This window comes from Epinephelus lanceolatus, chromosome 5 (assembly GCF_041903045.1).
Source record: "Epinephelus lanceolatus isolate andai-2023 chromosome 5, ASM4190304v1, whole genome shotgun sequence".
Taxonomy (NCBI): Eukaryota; Metazoa; Chordata; class Actinopteri; order Perciformes; family Serranidae; genus Epinephelus; species Epinephelus lanceolatus.
The window spans coordinates 17,065,515-17,080,957 of NC_135738.1; the positions used below are offsets into that span (position 1 = coordinate 17,065,515).

Sequence of the window (15,443 nt, forward strand, 5' to 3'; positions counted from 1 at the left end):
GAAGTTTTTTCAGTGCCTCAGCAGCAGTGTTCTATCCATATTGTTTTAAGATAGAAGTCTGATACAGATTCTTTTGTACTGAAGCTGCTGGTTGACAATATTTTGCACAATGTTCAACATCCTTAAATATGACCACAGTAAGTATTTATAGTTTTATCCAGAGTACTGTACTCTGGTTAGGGTGGAAAAGCCTCTGAGGCAGCATTTTACATTTAGTATCTGCTCGCTGTTTATATTGCTCCTGAAACCTGGCACCTCTTAGCTTTCACAAGTGTGTCAATATTAAGTGTGCAAGGTCATCCAGTGGGCCGGATTGGACCCTTTGTCGGGCCGGGTCTGGTCCCCAGGCTGTATGTTTGACACCCTTGACCTAGATCATCCTGCCAAGATAATTTAAATTATTCCATAGTTGTTATTTGAGACACTTTTTCCATATATATTTGATATGCCCTCTTTACTGTGAGGATCTTGCAAAAGCAACTATTCCATTGACGAGTGGTCTGGAAGCTAAATTTTGTTTTCAGTACCAAAACTCATTGTCATTGTTATAGAATTATGTCTCCTCAAACATCCTAATAGTTCATAATGTTACATCCAATGATGTGGTCTATCTTCTGTAAAGAGTAACTTATATTATGAGTATGTTTTTATTATGTATATATGTATGCAGACCTGTTAATATATTGACTCAATCATACACTGTGTGATCTGTTTACAGCTGATATGGCAAAGACCAAAAAGAAACTGAAGCTAGATAAAGTACATTTTGACAGGTTGACACACACACACACACCCCCCCACACACCCACACCCACATGCACAGGCAGGCTATGAACCGCGGACATCTTACTGCGCATGCGCTTAGCTCGTTTATTGATGAAAAAAGGTCACGAACTCTGACCCTCCCACCACCAACTGCAGCAAACTGTTAAAATATTAATTTATTGAAGGCTACACATTAGCTGACCCCACAGCTCCACGGCAGGTAAGACATATTTAATATCGTGGACGCATGAGAGGCTCACAGACGAGACAGCAGTGGCCAGTAACACAGGAAGGGAGGGAGTGTTCAGTCTACAGCAGGGAAGCGACCATTACCAGCTAGCAAACAGCTAGCCTAGCTCGTTAGCACTGTCGTCGGGAGCTCAGCGCTTTAAAAATACATTTGGCAGGTATGTAGTGATGTCGGTATGTGTATGCGACTGCACAGCATGTTCTGTATCTAGCGTTACATGTTTATGCGTAGCTGTGCCGCAGCGGTAATGTTGTTAACGGACATGCTAGTTAGCTAACAAGCTTAGCCGCGTCAGCTAGCTGTGTTACCGTTAGCTGGTGTTAGCTGCTATGCTAGCGGTGCTAACTAGTCTGCGCAAACTAAGCAGCCACGTCTTTAATATAAGTCTGAATGTGACAGCGGCACGTTGTAGCGTTAAAGCATGATTTGCCTTGCTAAACTGTCTACTGATGTGGAAGTCCATTTCAAAGATTAATGCGTATTTAGCCCAGTTGTCAAAGCCGAAGTCCCGCCGTTCACTCTGCTATTCGGCATCATGGGCCTTGAACCCTAGCATGCTTTAACCCTTCAATGTTGACCTTTCACCCACAGGAAAAGAAATACCTTTATCTTCCGTATCGATTTTAAATAGCTGGCTGTCAAGACCTTGTTTGTGTTGCTGTTGCAGCTTTGCCGCTCATCCGTTGTCACTTTGCTGTGATATTAAGCCGTATTTTTATAACGAGGCCACCAAAAATACAGTTTCAAGCTAGCGCCGGCTACATTGGTTAGCTTAGGCCACAAACTAACAGTAGTTAGTGGCACGCAGTATAGCATATTACATGATGTTATTTTACCTGTTGGTTCAGTACAGATCGTTTCAGGCTTATTTGTCTGAGCACATTTTTATTACAACGATCAAGTTTCGTTTAGAAATATCTTGTAGGTAAAGGGAGAGGTAACGATAAACTAGTAAACATGTGGGATGAGAGTAGTTGTAATAGTCATGTTTATTACATCTCTGTGCTATGATGCAGTGCATCAAACCAGGTCTCTTTGCACATATCAGTATATAAAACATGTTATTTACACATGTGGTGATAGTATTATGAAAGTCACTGAATCAGGGTTGGAAATTAACATATCTTGTTCACCTGACACTGTGGCTGCTGGTTTCCAAAATCTACAATCCACTCAGTAGATTACCTTTGTTTTGTGAGTGAAGCAAATCTAGCTGCCACTTGCATATTCTACCAGCATTTGTTTGGTGGCTGGTGCTTACCTCAATTCACAATTTTATTCACAAAAACAGATAAAGTAAAAATACATGTACGTTTCATAAGAAATGAGATGTGAAATGTAACACCCCGATAAGCTATCAAAAGCTTGAAAACAAGGGCCCAGACATGAAGCAAATTGTATTTTAAAATGTGTTTATGAACATGTTGTCTAGATTTAAGAAAAGAAACTGCATATAATGTACAGTAACATTTATAATATACAGAACTCTGAAGACTAAACTAACCTAATACTAGGTGCTAAATCGTCCCAAGACATTTATTCCATCAGTCTAAACATTGGTTTCATCGGTACGAAAACATTATTTCAATCTCACTGACACCGTCCAGCCTCTGTAAATACTTACTAGAATGTATATAAATCTGCTAAACGATAGTCCCCCCAGAAAGCACTATTTATTCCTGTCTAATGTGTTACCAAAAACTACAGCACCCTGCTGTTTCAGGAAATTACATAGTGTTTAAAAAATGGGACTGTAGATATATCACCTGTCAGAAACTATTGACAAGTATTATACATGGGATTTGATGACTGAAAGAAAATGACAAAATAAATTCAGTCTTTTCCTTGAGGGTATTCCCTTACCTGACCCAAAGTTTGCTTTAATAGGACTTAGAGTAAAGTATATGCTCTCTCTGCAGTTGTGCGTGCCTCATGGGGCACTGATGTGAAGAGCAGTGGAAGAAGGTGCATGCAGTATCAGAATGGATGGACAGACACAAAGGATTCAGCTTGTGTCAGCAGACAGCAACATGGCATTAGGACACAGGATCCAGGTGATGTGACAGCCTGTCCACAACTAGAAAATACTCTTATTTTTTTAATTGTGTGTGAATAAACTAGAGATGCATGATATTGGATTTTTGCAGATATCTGATATGCTGATATTGATATATGTACATATTTCTTCCATCTAAATGCAGGGGACATCGAGTCTTTCCTGTTGTGGAATTGACATATTATTATGTCTCTTCTCTTCATGAAGGCTCATTGGCAGATACAGACATAAAATGCTAAGCTAAGCTTTTCCAAATGTACACATTCACAGGGTAAAATGAGAAAACTACTTCAATTTAGATTACATGTTAACATGCCATTTTTATTTTTATCTAACATAACAAAACTGCAGAATTCATCATACTTTAACAGCCTGGATGATGCTGTCCCTGAGACAATCCTGACAAAAGTCACATCCAGGGCAAAATTGACCTATTTGATTAATTAAAGTTGCGCAATTACAGCATCGTCTTATCTGTCTGTCATACTGGCAGAGATTTATTTTGGGCTGATGTGGATATTTCATTTTAAAGCCTTTATCTACTGATGACCGATGACATGCTGATATTATTGTGCATCACTAGACTAAACACACAATTTGCACATAAATTTGTCAAAATTGGGTCCAATATCTAAGAGTAGTGGACAGTATAACCCAGAATTGTCTCATATTTGTACAGTTTCTCTGCAGTCCTCCAATGAAAAATACTGTTTTTTAATTTCTAACAGTTTTTTATTTTCTCATGTAATTAGCTCAACGTCTCCCACACTCGCGCTGCATATTCAGCCAGCTCTCACTCATGTGTTGCTCTTTTGTTTCTCACAGATTGTAACTGATCAGCAAACTGGCCAGAAGATCCAGATCGTCACAGCACTTGAGCCATCTTCCCCTGGAAAACAGCAATTTATCTTAGCAAATGCTGACTATTCCCCCACTGGGAAGGTGATCCTAGCCAAGCAGGAAGGCTCACCCAACAAGGTCATCCTTGCCGCTCCAGACGGCTCTGGGGTTAACCAGCTGTTGTTTGCCTCCCCTGATCTGGCTGGGCAGCAGATTCAGGTATCGCTAGAGGATATTAGTGGCTTCCTGTTGCCAGTTTTGATAAACAAGTTACTGAAAGGTCTTATGACTGAAGCATGAACATGTTTAGTGAGTCTAAACTTATTGCAGTGTTTGCTGTATTAAATCATTTCATTGTCTTGGGTTGTTTGTCAGTTTGTGACCGAGGGGTCAGACCAGTCCATTGTGAAGCCGGTTATAGAGTACTGCGTTGTCTGTGGGGACAAGGCCTCAGGTAGGAAATAAGTTTAATTTGCTATAACATTATTATTTTCGGGAACACACGAGTAAGGGTTCACCAACCTGACCTTGTTTTCTCTTTCCTCTCTCAGGGCGTCATTACGGAGCTGTCAGCTGTGAGGGCTGTAAGGGCTTCTTCAAACGCAGCATTAGAAAGAACCTGGTGTACACATGCAGGGGCTCCGGAGAGTGTGCCATCAACAAGCTCCACCGAAACCGCTGCCAATACTGTCGACTGCAGCGCTGCATAAATCTGGGCATGAAACAGGACTGTAAGAGAGTTAAATATTCTTTACATACAGCTGTGTATATGTTATTCAGTACCCACAAAGAGAAAGTCTGATGTCTTTGTTTTCTTCTTCAGCTGTGCAGTGTGAGAGGAAGCCTGTCGAAGTGACCACCAGAGAGAAATCCGTCAACTGTGCAGCCTCCACTGAGAAGATCTACATCCGCAAGAACCTGTGCAGTCCTCTGGCAGCCACACCCACTTTTGTGTCGGATAAGGAAACTGCAAGGTACAGCCAAACAAAATACAATACACTAATTTACTAGTTTATTAGATACATCTGTACAGTCTAATGCAACACAGTGAATAGAAATAGAATAGAATAGAAAGCCTTTATTGTCATTGCATAGGAATACAACAAAATTAGCTGATGATCACTTTAAACTCACATATTGTAACATGATCCGATGTTGATTAACTCTTGTCGACTGTACACGTAGTCTGCTGGACACAGATCTCAACACGCAGACAAAAACACAGAAAAAATGCACCAGACTAGAGAGCAAAGAGCCGCTGCCCAAGTGCGTGCCGCCGTCTTAATGTGAAGAATATCTTTACACCAGAGTGTGGATACCGACCTGAGCCTGACATGGGCTGGGTTCGGACAACAAATCACATATTTTCGGTTCGGGTTCCGCCCACTTGACATGCTGCTGTGTTGTGCTATGGCCTATTCAAGTGCTGGAATTTGTTTTTTATGTGACAACACCTGAACGCAACACAGGCTCCGCTCCAATTAAGTGTGTGCTGTTCTGCGCTGCTTTGCGTGCGGCGTGTTTGACTGTGTGTAACAGCAGCCTTTTGTTGGTCATTTACACACTGTCTGTGTGTGATCACTGTGAACAGACAAGCTGTAACTGTGATAACAATAACTATGTCAGGTAACAAACTGCGTCAGGCTCGGGTCAGGTTCGGACTTTAAAATCAGAAAGGTTGTTGGGTCGGGACGGGCTTGGTTATAACAGTCTCGGACTCGGGTCTGGTTTGGTCAGGAAAATGCGACCCTAACTGCACTCTACTTTACAAAATATCTTTGGTTCAGTTTCTAATAACTCTAATAACTCTGTCTCTGTTGGACTGCATCATATTGAAAGTCGTTTCTCATGTTTTGTCTTCTCCATTTATATACATGATGGAGAAAGGAAACTAGAAACATCTCTTAATTTAATGCATATGAACACATCACCATCTCTTACTTCAGCCTGAAAATTACCACAGAGTTGACTCAGCCTCTCTCAGACACATTGTCTTTATCTGGCCGGTAAAGGAAAGACAGAATTTGTTGCAGTGGACAGGACTGAATTAAATGAGATTGTACCGGTGTAACTAATAAACTGATAAGAGTTTGAGTAATGACTAGAGCTGTCGTGGCGAAGGAATTTCTTCTGCCGTGATAAAGGGTGGCTCAACAGCGTGATATGTGGTATTACCACCGTTATGTGTCGTTTTTGCTAATTACTTCATTTATCATGATTTTAGTGATTTGTAAAGAAGCTTTATATTTAAGATATTATTAGGTACACTTTTGCTTTTTAAATGACAGGGATTGTACAGTTTCAAAGCAGATTAAATACATGTTCACTGATAAGTGCAGAACACTAAAGGGTGATGGGGTGCAATAAGGGCACAGAGTTTTTTTCAGCTGGCTCGCTTTTGTTGCTGTGGCACAGAGAGAGTACCTGCTTGCTTTGGCCCATGCTCTGGTGAAGGTATGACTGAAGCACGTAGGGAGAGAGGACGGACCTGTTGGCCTGAGTGGGTTCAGAATTGATTGATTTCTCCTCTATTGTTGTTGTTCAGCGATGTGACGCTTGATCTATGTGGTGTTTGTCCCGCTCCTCCTACACTGTGATCGTACACCCAGAGCTAAATATTTTTCAACTCTCAGCAACCAGAAGGAAAAAAAAACAGCAACTGTGCAGCACTCAGCGCAGAACAAACACTCAGCAGCTCATCATGCTGCTGCCATTTGTAGCAGAGTGTAAATACATAGCACACACAGGTTGCAGCGGTTACTTTCCGTCCCCTGCGGTTGGCTTGTCAATAGTGACACACTGCAATACTGCGGATATTGCAGCAGCCCTAGTAGTGACTAAATCATATTGCATGGCTCCATATTATGTAATGTAATGTAATTTGTGAAATGTTCAATCTCTGACTTCAGGTCTACAAGTTTGCTGGAGTCAAACATGTTGCTCAACATCCAACAGCCCTTCTCTAAGCTGGAAAACACCATCTTGATTCCAGCGTCCCCCGACAAGGTAACACTGACTAATGTAGTCAAATGACATTTAAATGAAGTCTGACATGTCAATCCAGCCCTGAGAATAAGGGGGTTTTTAATACATCAGAATGATAAATTATGATTAAGAAAGGAATAATTCCTGTTCATTAAACAGTTCTGGTTTTGTTATTCTTTCTTGAAGTAGTTCAGTGATGAGCACAAATGTTTTGTTGAGTAGAGACAGTGCTGTACAGATGAATTTGAACATCCGTGTTTATGAATACATCATTGTTAATGATTGATACCCATACAGCAGGATGACCCATCTCAAGGTGACCTCGGCACGCTGGCTAATGTCGTGACATCCCTCGCCCACCTCAACAAGGCCAGGGAGGCGAGTGAAGGCGACAATGATCTGATGGGAGTCGAAACGCTCAGTAACGGGGACAGCTCGATGACAGACGTCCAAGGGGATGAGCAAACTGCAAGTGATATCACTCGGTGAGGGAGATGTCATAAAGAATCAAGAGGCTTTGATCCTAACTGGTAGTTGCTTCTCAATAGGTTGATACGCACACCAGAGATCATCAGGAGCACTGTAGAGAAACCCAGGGGCTGTTATTTTCTGTTTGTCACAAAGCTTTAATAGAATTTCCAGCAGGGCCATGTGGTCTCTGATTCCGGTCTTAAGGACTTAATTAGATTCACCCATAGTCAGTCAAAATGAACCATACACTGAGCGTCAGCACAGTGCTGCTGTGAGTTGCATCCTGTTTATTCTCTGTCTGTCGAAGCTACAATACATGTGGTGTCTGACTCAAAACGTGGATCCTTAATGTTAACATTTACTAATAATAATAAACTTATATAGCACCTTTCATACAAGAAATGCAGCACAAAGTGCTTTACAATCAGGGCATGCTTCAGATGAAAATAGACATAATGGATATAAAACAGAACTGAGAATTGTAAAACTATAAATCATGAAATCAAGTACGATTCTGAAAGGGTTGCGGAAGTGTGAAGCATACAAAGAAAGAGTTTCAGACCTGTGTCAGGAAAGTCAGAGCTAGTTGAAGCCTACATTGACTTTCTTTTGAAAATATTTAGTGAGTTAGCTTCCCTGATATCTAAAGGTAGTGTGTTCCATAGCTTTGGGGTGTAACTGACAAAGGCCGCATCCCGATTGTTGCTGGGAACCACCGATAAAGCAGCAGCAGATGATCGCGGTGTTCTTGGAGGCAAATAGTTAACAAGGGAGTTAGCAATGTAGCTTGGTCCCAGCCCATTTAGGGCTTTGTATACACGGAGGAGGAGCTTAAAATTAATTGGAAATGTAGTCAGAGCAGCTCAGACTGGCCTGATGTGTTCTCTCTTCTTAGTTCTGGTTAATAGCTGAGCTGCAGAGTTTTTAATGAGCTGAAGTCTGAAGTTACAGGCGAGACAGCTTGAAATAAAGCCATGAATCAGTTTCTCTACATCTCTTTAATTTAGAAATGGTCGAACCTTAGCTGTGTTTCTGAGGTGGAAAAGTGATATTTTCGTTACCTTGTTAATGTGGGGCTTGAAGCTTAGATCTGAATCAAGGATCATTTAATCCAGGGAGTTAAATTCCACAGATTATTAAGAAGCATTTATCTTTTTGTTTTAGGGCCGACAAGCAGTTTTGTCTTCATTTAACTTTAAGAAATTATTGCTCATAAGAAATTCTTGTTTTCATATTCTGTGTATCATTAGAGCTTTTGACACCCTGGCCAAAGTCCTGCACCCTAATGACGGCACAGCAGGAGATTCTTTGGAGGCCACAATGCAGCTGATGTCAGGGGACCAGTCAGGTCCTGTGGTGGAGCTGGAGGGCCCTATACTCTCTGACAGCCATATCCCTTTCAAGGTAAAAGCACGGCCACTGACCTCTACCCTCAGGAAGAAACCCGAAACCAAAACTCCTGCTTAGTTTTACTGAGTTACACACTTTTCTGAGGAGCACTGCGGTCATGTTTCTCTCTTTACAACGTGTTCCCACAGCTTATGATGCCTTTGCCTGTGCCAGAGTACCTCAATGTCAACTACATCTGTGAGTCAGCTTCCCGGCTACTTTTTCTCTCTATGCACTGGGCTCGCTCCATCCCTGCATTTCAAACACTTGGGTAAGCTTTTGTCACAAGATGTGTCATTGTTTCATAAACACACCTTTTAGTTAGTTGCATGTCAGTTACAAAATGACAGTTAAGTAATAAAGTTTCCCTTATGTGGCCACCAGGGCTGTACCGAATATTTCAAAGCTTCATTCTTAAGGTTGACATTTGAATTCTTAATCGACAGTCTGCACGTTTTCCTTTCTTACTTTCTTTTCTTTTGCATGTGTATTTTTCTATTTAAGCAAATTTTTTTTGCACATTTTCAGATTAGGTTACACGAAGATTATTAGTATTATACTGTTTGTAGAATTAAATTCCAGTAGTGGTCGTGTAGGATTGTGTCCGGCTCGTGTGATTTTCAGCAACTCTAGAGCACTATTAAGTCCAAAAGTCAACATTTAATTGAAAAATGACAGATGATGGATGTAATCATTTCCAAAATTCACATTTTTATTGAAGTAAATATTCTGCTTAAATCCATTGTTGCTGCCGTTAAGTCTTTCAAAAACAACTTTTCCTCTTTGGTCACAAAACAGTTCGCTCTCCGGCTTGCTGCACACAAAGGGAGGCATGCGCCTGCACTAACAGGACGGTCCAGCATCAATCTAAAAGCACCATAAATTACATTTAGTTATTAAATAAAGTTGATTTAATAAAAAAGACTAACTCATTTAATTGGATAAATCATTTTTATTCAAATTGAGGAATTTCTTTTGTGTGGATTATTATGTCCTAAAATACAACGACAGATATTGGAAGCATTAAAATCTCTGTTCGGTACAGCCTGAGTGGTCACACAGTTCTCTGCAGCAAATTTAAATGACTCTTATTTTATTATTTTCCAGCGGTCAGGACAATGATATTAACTTAATGAAAGCCTGCTGGAACGAGCTGTTTGCCCTGGGTCTGGCACAGTGCTCCAACGTTATGAATGTTGGTACCATCCTAAGTGCCATTATCAACCATCTGCAGACCAGCTTACAGGAAGGTAGGACGGCTCTGCTCTTAAAAGCCTCAAAGGTTTATCACATGAATACAGTTCCAGAAGGCCAAACAGTGGTTCTCAGTGTGATGCAGAGGGGAATAAGTGCATGCCATGCACATATTTAAATCTGTCAGGTTTATTTTTGTGGCATAATTTGTATCTTTACTGATGTTCTGCCCCTCACATTTTCCTCTCTCTTTTTACTCTCTTACAGATAAGTTGTCCCCAGAGCGAGTAAAACTGGTGATGGAGCATATCTGGAGGATGCAGGAGTTCTGTAACAGCATGACCAAGCTGACCCCAGACTCTTATGAATATGCCTACCTCAAAGCCATCGTTCTCTTCAGTCCTGGTGCGTAGACCACTGCCCAGTTTACAAAATGAAAATTACTTAAGTTCTTGTTCTCCTGTTAGATCAGAATCAGTAATGCCGTTAGTGACAGTGAATGTCGACTGTTGCATCGCCTCACATCGCCTGTGTCTCGGCCAAAAAGCATGTAACTAACTTGTTATTAAAAAACGGCGACAGGACGGATACATGATGCTAGTTAGCAGGTTAGCACATTAACATCACAACCTATTGCTGATAGAACAAAGGATACTTACCATGTGCCAGCAAACAATAACACAAACAATTACAAACTGTTTCTGCCAAAAAGCACAATGGCTAAAAAGATCTCACACCCTCTTTACTTTAGCTGTTTTTTTTGCTTTCCTCATTTGTGCTTCTCATCTCTTGCACTGAGCTAAACTGCCCTTAAAAAGCAGATTCAGCAAGCTGAATCGGCCAAAAAAGAAGCCCACAAGGGCCACTTAGTGCCAACGGTGCGGGACACATGTCAAAAACTAGGGCGACAGATGCTCACCGACAGCCTGACTGTGACCAACGGCCGACTGTCAGCTTGGTGTTTCAGGAGCCCTTAGAGCAGTGGTTCCCAACTGGTCCAGCCACGGGGTCCAGATTTCATCTTAGTCAGTAGTTCAGGGTCCAAACAGTTAAATATATTCAGCATCGTACTGGCGTTTGGCCCTGTTGTCAAGCTAATTTGACATCTCTGTCAAGTAGTCACTTGCTTCAAAATAAAAGCTCTGTGCTGGAAATTCATTGTACTTAGAAATAAAGTGTGTTTTTTTTACAAATTTGACATGTTGTCAAGTCACTTTTAGTCCATTCAGAATGGACCTGTGACCCACTTTTGGACCCGGACCCACCAGTTGGGAACCACTTACATAGTGCCAAATGTGCATGGACTCCTGTCTGACTGTGTTGGTTTTTTTCCCCAGATCACCCAGGCATAGATAACACCCCACAGATAGAGCGATTTCAGGAGAAGGCCTACATGGAGCTGCAGGACTACGTAACCAGGACTTACCCAGAAGACTCCTATCGGTCAGTAGACTTGTCTGTACAACATAAGGCCAGCTCATTGACAGACAGATTTATGACGATACCATGAATGAAGCTGCTACAGTACATGTTCAAATTTTATGTCTCTCTCCCTTTCATTGCTCTCAGGTTATCCAAGCTGCTGCTGCGTCTTCCTGCCCTCAGGCTGATAAGTGCAGCCGTCACCGAGGAGCTGTTTTTCGCCGGGCTCATCGGCAACGTGCAGATCGACAGCATCATCCCATACATCCTCAAAATGGAGTCCACGGATTACAATAGCCAGACGGTCACTGGGGTCTGACACACTGTGCCATCGCAACATTGGACTATTAAAACTGGACAGCCAGCCAATCAGAGTGCTCCACAGACCGATCACTAAGTGGTCACAACATACTGTATTTATGACGCAACATCATTTGGGAATTCTGTTCTCACTCTAACCTTGCTCCTGCTTGTGACTCCTCAGTAACCAGTCAGTAGAGCACAACTCACCAAGAGGACAAATAAAACCGACTCCAGTGGCACGTGAGCCGCCAACAGCAGCCCGTTCAGGAACGAACCCCTCGAAACCTGCATAGTAGTTTGCGCTTTTTATTGTACATAGTATTTTATGCTTCATCGCCTCCAGGCCTTTCCTTTTTTTCTGCAGATCGTTTCCACTTTGAAGGAATCAGGACGGTTTGTTTTTTCACTGCTTTTTTTATTTTCTAAAAATTATGAGGAAAAAGAAAAAAAATGTGTCAAAATGTGAAATTGATTTGTGAGATGTTTTTAATCGCAGAAGGTTATAACCTTTGTTTCTTATTTGTTTGCCAATCCAAAGGATCGTGCAGCATCACTTGTCAAATGTTTGACATCATGAAGTTGTTGTGTATATAGATTTGTATATAGAATGCACCAAGACGGCTAAAAATGGGAAGCACTTGGTTAAATCGTGGACTCCATCTTTTGGACAAATTAATGTGGATGGAAAATAGTCGAGTCATTTGAAAATAAAAACACCTTTCAACCACTTTTATCTTATTATTTACACCACTGTGTTTCCACTTTGATTGGATATTATTGGAGAACAGATGGAGCTGACTCCAGATTCTTCACTGTATGCAGCGCTTATGTTTGGATGGCAGCTGTGGACTACCAAATAGCCAAAAAATATGACAAGTTGTACGTGTGCTGGGTCATGATGGCATGAATTAGGAGGTCAGCAGCCTGCAGTATGATTGGCTTTCTGTTTGGATGAGGAGACAGAAAATATTTACCGTAGCAGTGCCCTTTTTTGGCCTCTTACTTAAAAAGGCAGCAGTGTTTGAGTCATGCATGTCATTGCTGCAAAAACCCTTTAAATTCAAAAAACATCCATCCATTCATTTTCATCCATTTTCATGGGGCCAGGTCGCAGAGGCAGCAGGCCGAGCAAAGCACCCCAGACATCCTTCTCCCCAGCAACGCTTTCCAGCTCCTCCTGGGGGACCCCAAGGCGTTCCCAGGCCAGATGAGATATGTAAACCCTCCAGTGTGTTCTGGGTCTGCCCCGGGGCGTCCTACCAGTGGTATGTGCCCCTAACACCTCCAGCAGGAGGCATCCTGATCAGATCCCCGAATCACCTCAAATGACCCCTTTAGACGCAAAGGAGCAGCGGCTCTACTCCGAGCTCCTTCCAGATGTCCGAGCTCCTTACCTTATCTCTAAGGCTGAGGAAACAGCCTGCATATATCCTGTGCCAGGTGATCAATTTGTTAAGCATTCAGCTGACATCAATGGAGTATTCAAACCATTAGAAGCGATAAACATCCTTCAGCTGACAAGTATATCAACCTAATCAACCTTTGACCTTTGTTCATCAAAGTCCCCCCTTTGTTCCCCCCAGGTGTGTTTGACGTATCCTGTCTCCAGTTAAACTGACCCCAAACACAAACATTTGATTTTGCAGTGAGCATTGGAGTCCTTTAGACATGTTGTCCTCTGCCTCTTCAAATTTATTCCACAGTTTTGATGTTTCTGGCATGTGTTAATCAGTGCACCTTGGGACTGTCTAGAAAAGCCGAACTCAACTTTCGGCCTGTGAGCCAAATCTGGCCCACAATAGGATGTAGACAGGCCTCCCGACTGTTCTCTAACTCACAATTACAATAAATTAATTTAGAGTAGGAATGGTATTTTTGTACTTTTAATGTACAGAAGGTGTCAGAGAGCACTGACCCACTGACAGATCTGCGATAAGGGTGTCGACACACCAAGCCGATAGTTGGCTGTTGGTGAGTGTCTCTCGCCGTAGATTTTTTGGCACTACTCTGCCCTTGTCAGCTTTTTTGGCCACTTGAGCATATTGAATTGCTGTGGTAAGACTTTTTTAAGCTCTTCAGCAGAAACAGTTTCTAATTGCTTGTGTTGTTGTTTGCCAGGGCACAGTTAATATCCTCCTGAGACCCGAACTTTTGTTCAGTACGCATTTTTAATTTCTCCTAGCTATTTGGGATCAGTAGGACCTGATAAGTTTAAAAAAATGAAACATTGTCAATGATTATTAAGTCCCAATGTCCTCAAATGAGATGATAATTAAGTCCCAATGTCCTCAAACGAGACAATAATAAAGTCCTAATGTCTTCAAACGAGACAACGATTAAGTCCCAATGTCCTCAAATGAGACGATAATAAAATCCCAGTGTCTTCAAACGCGTACTTCTTAATTAAGTGTCTTAGCTTGTTACTGTTGCTAAAGTTGGTCAGATTTGTTGTCATATCAAACTACAAACATTATCAATTAATCATAAATAAACAAATCTCAACCATAAAATGTGATCAGGTTTTGGACCTTGTCCACTTTTGTGTCAGGATCGGCTGCAAACTGACTTGGCCGAGATGGCTGCCATCTTGTTTATACATGGATTACTATACTGTGCTCTTACTACCACTAGATGCCACCTAAAAGTGTCCACGAACGAAGACAACAGGTCGAAGTTAAGTAGAATGAAGTATAAGGTCCAGTTAACCCAAAATGTGATGTCCTCATATGAGGTCACAGGGTCTCAGGAGGATATCCTTTGTTCTGTCAACATCAGGTTGTGTTGTTAATGTGCTAACTGGCTAACTTGCATCTTGAATCTTCCCTGCCCTGCTTCCCTTTTCGAATGATGCCTACAGACTACCGCCTGCTGGTATGAAGAGTTATTTCGTCTCATGCAGGTGCAGAATGTGCGTGCTAGTTGGACATTGGTTGTAGTGTTCGAGTGCAACTTCTCGGCCGAGACACAGGTGATGAGAGGCAAAACAACAATCGGCCTTCTTTTCTGCTAGTTCTTGGATGACAGTTTGGTGTGTCTGTCCTCAAATGTCCTCAAATCTTAGAAAGGCCCCTGGCCTGTGCACAATTGACCTCTGTGCTGTTGGCAAAGACAAGCGAAGACAACAGATGTCAAAAGGTTGAAAACAGGCAAGTCATTTATTATATATACCCATAAATATCATTAATTTTGGCCTATTAAAGCAAGTTAAGTATCCCATGTTTACTGAGTTATCTGGACATCTTTGTGAATCCCTGACTTTAAACACGTCAAGAAAACTCACTAACCACACATCTTAAAACACGCCCCTGTTTCTGTAAAAACAGCAGATTGTTTACATGTTCCTCCTGAATTAATAATGCAAAATCTGTATCCTACCCTGAGACTGTTTTGTGTTTCGTGTCAAGTGACGTGGAGGTGGAAGATGCTGCGGGCTGCTGTGGAAGGGATTAGACTTTCAGCGTGTGTTATTAGCCAATCAATTTTTCATTAGTGCCAAGCGGATGTACGTGAACAGAGGACGGCACCTGTGCGCTTTCTTTTGTTGTAGTCACCCGGTGAATGTGTCCAGCTAATTAAAGGCACAGATAGGACCATTAAAACTTGATGACCAGATGAATTATAGCGTCTGCTGCTGTTCTTAGAAACCCATTGTCCAGTGTGTCCTGTAGCTTCTTTATGTGAGTCTCCACAGCCTTATCATATCACTGCATCACTGACTCACCCTCTGTGAACCACAGAGGTTAATGCATGTCACTGTACACTGCACTC

At 41.8% G+C, this 15,443-nt stretch overlaps 1 protein-coding gene across 3 annotated transcripts; it reads left to right on the forward strand.

The window, feature by feature from the left end:
- The first annotated feature begins 856 nt into the window (after nt 1-856).
- nr2c1 (nuclear receptor subfamily 2, group C, member 1) lies at nt 857-12,402 on the forward strand. 3 transcript variants are annotated; one of them, XM_033634084.2, is made up of 14 exons: nt 857-985; nt 2,935-3,069; nt 3,897-4,130; nt 4,287-4,365; nt 4,463-4,642; nt 4,735-4,885; nt 6,821-6,917; nt 7,194-7,381; nt 8,618-8,771; nt 8,906-9,027; nt 9,864-10,006; nt 10,218-10,355; nt 11,288-11,393; nt 11,520-12,402. In XM_033634084.2, exons 2-14 carry the CDS (start codon nt 2,998-3,000, stop codon nt 11,689-11,691), a joined length of 1,836 nt encoding a protein of 611 aa, XP_033489975.1. In that variant the 5' UTR covers nt 857-985; nt 2,935-2,997; the 3' UTR covers nt 11,692-12,402. The 3 variants fall into 3 exon arrangements, with proteins under 3 accessions (XP_033489975.1, XP_033489978.1, XP_033489976.1); XM_033634087.2 differs by having other exon boundaries at nt 858-985; nt 7,197-7,381; XM_033634085.2 differs by lacking the exon at nt 857-985 and adding an exon at nt 1,036-1,172.
- The last annotated feature ends 3,041 nt before the right edge of the window (nt 12,403-15,443 follow it).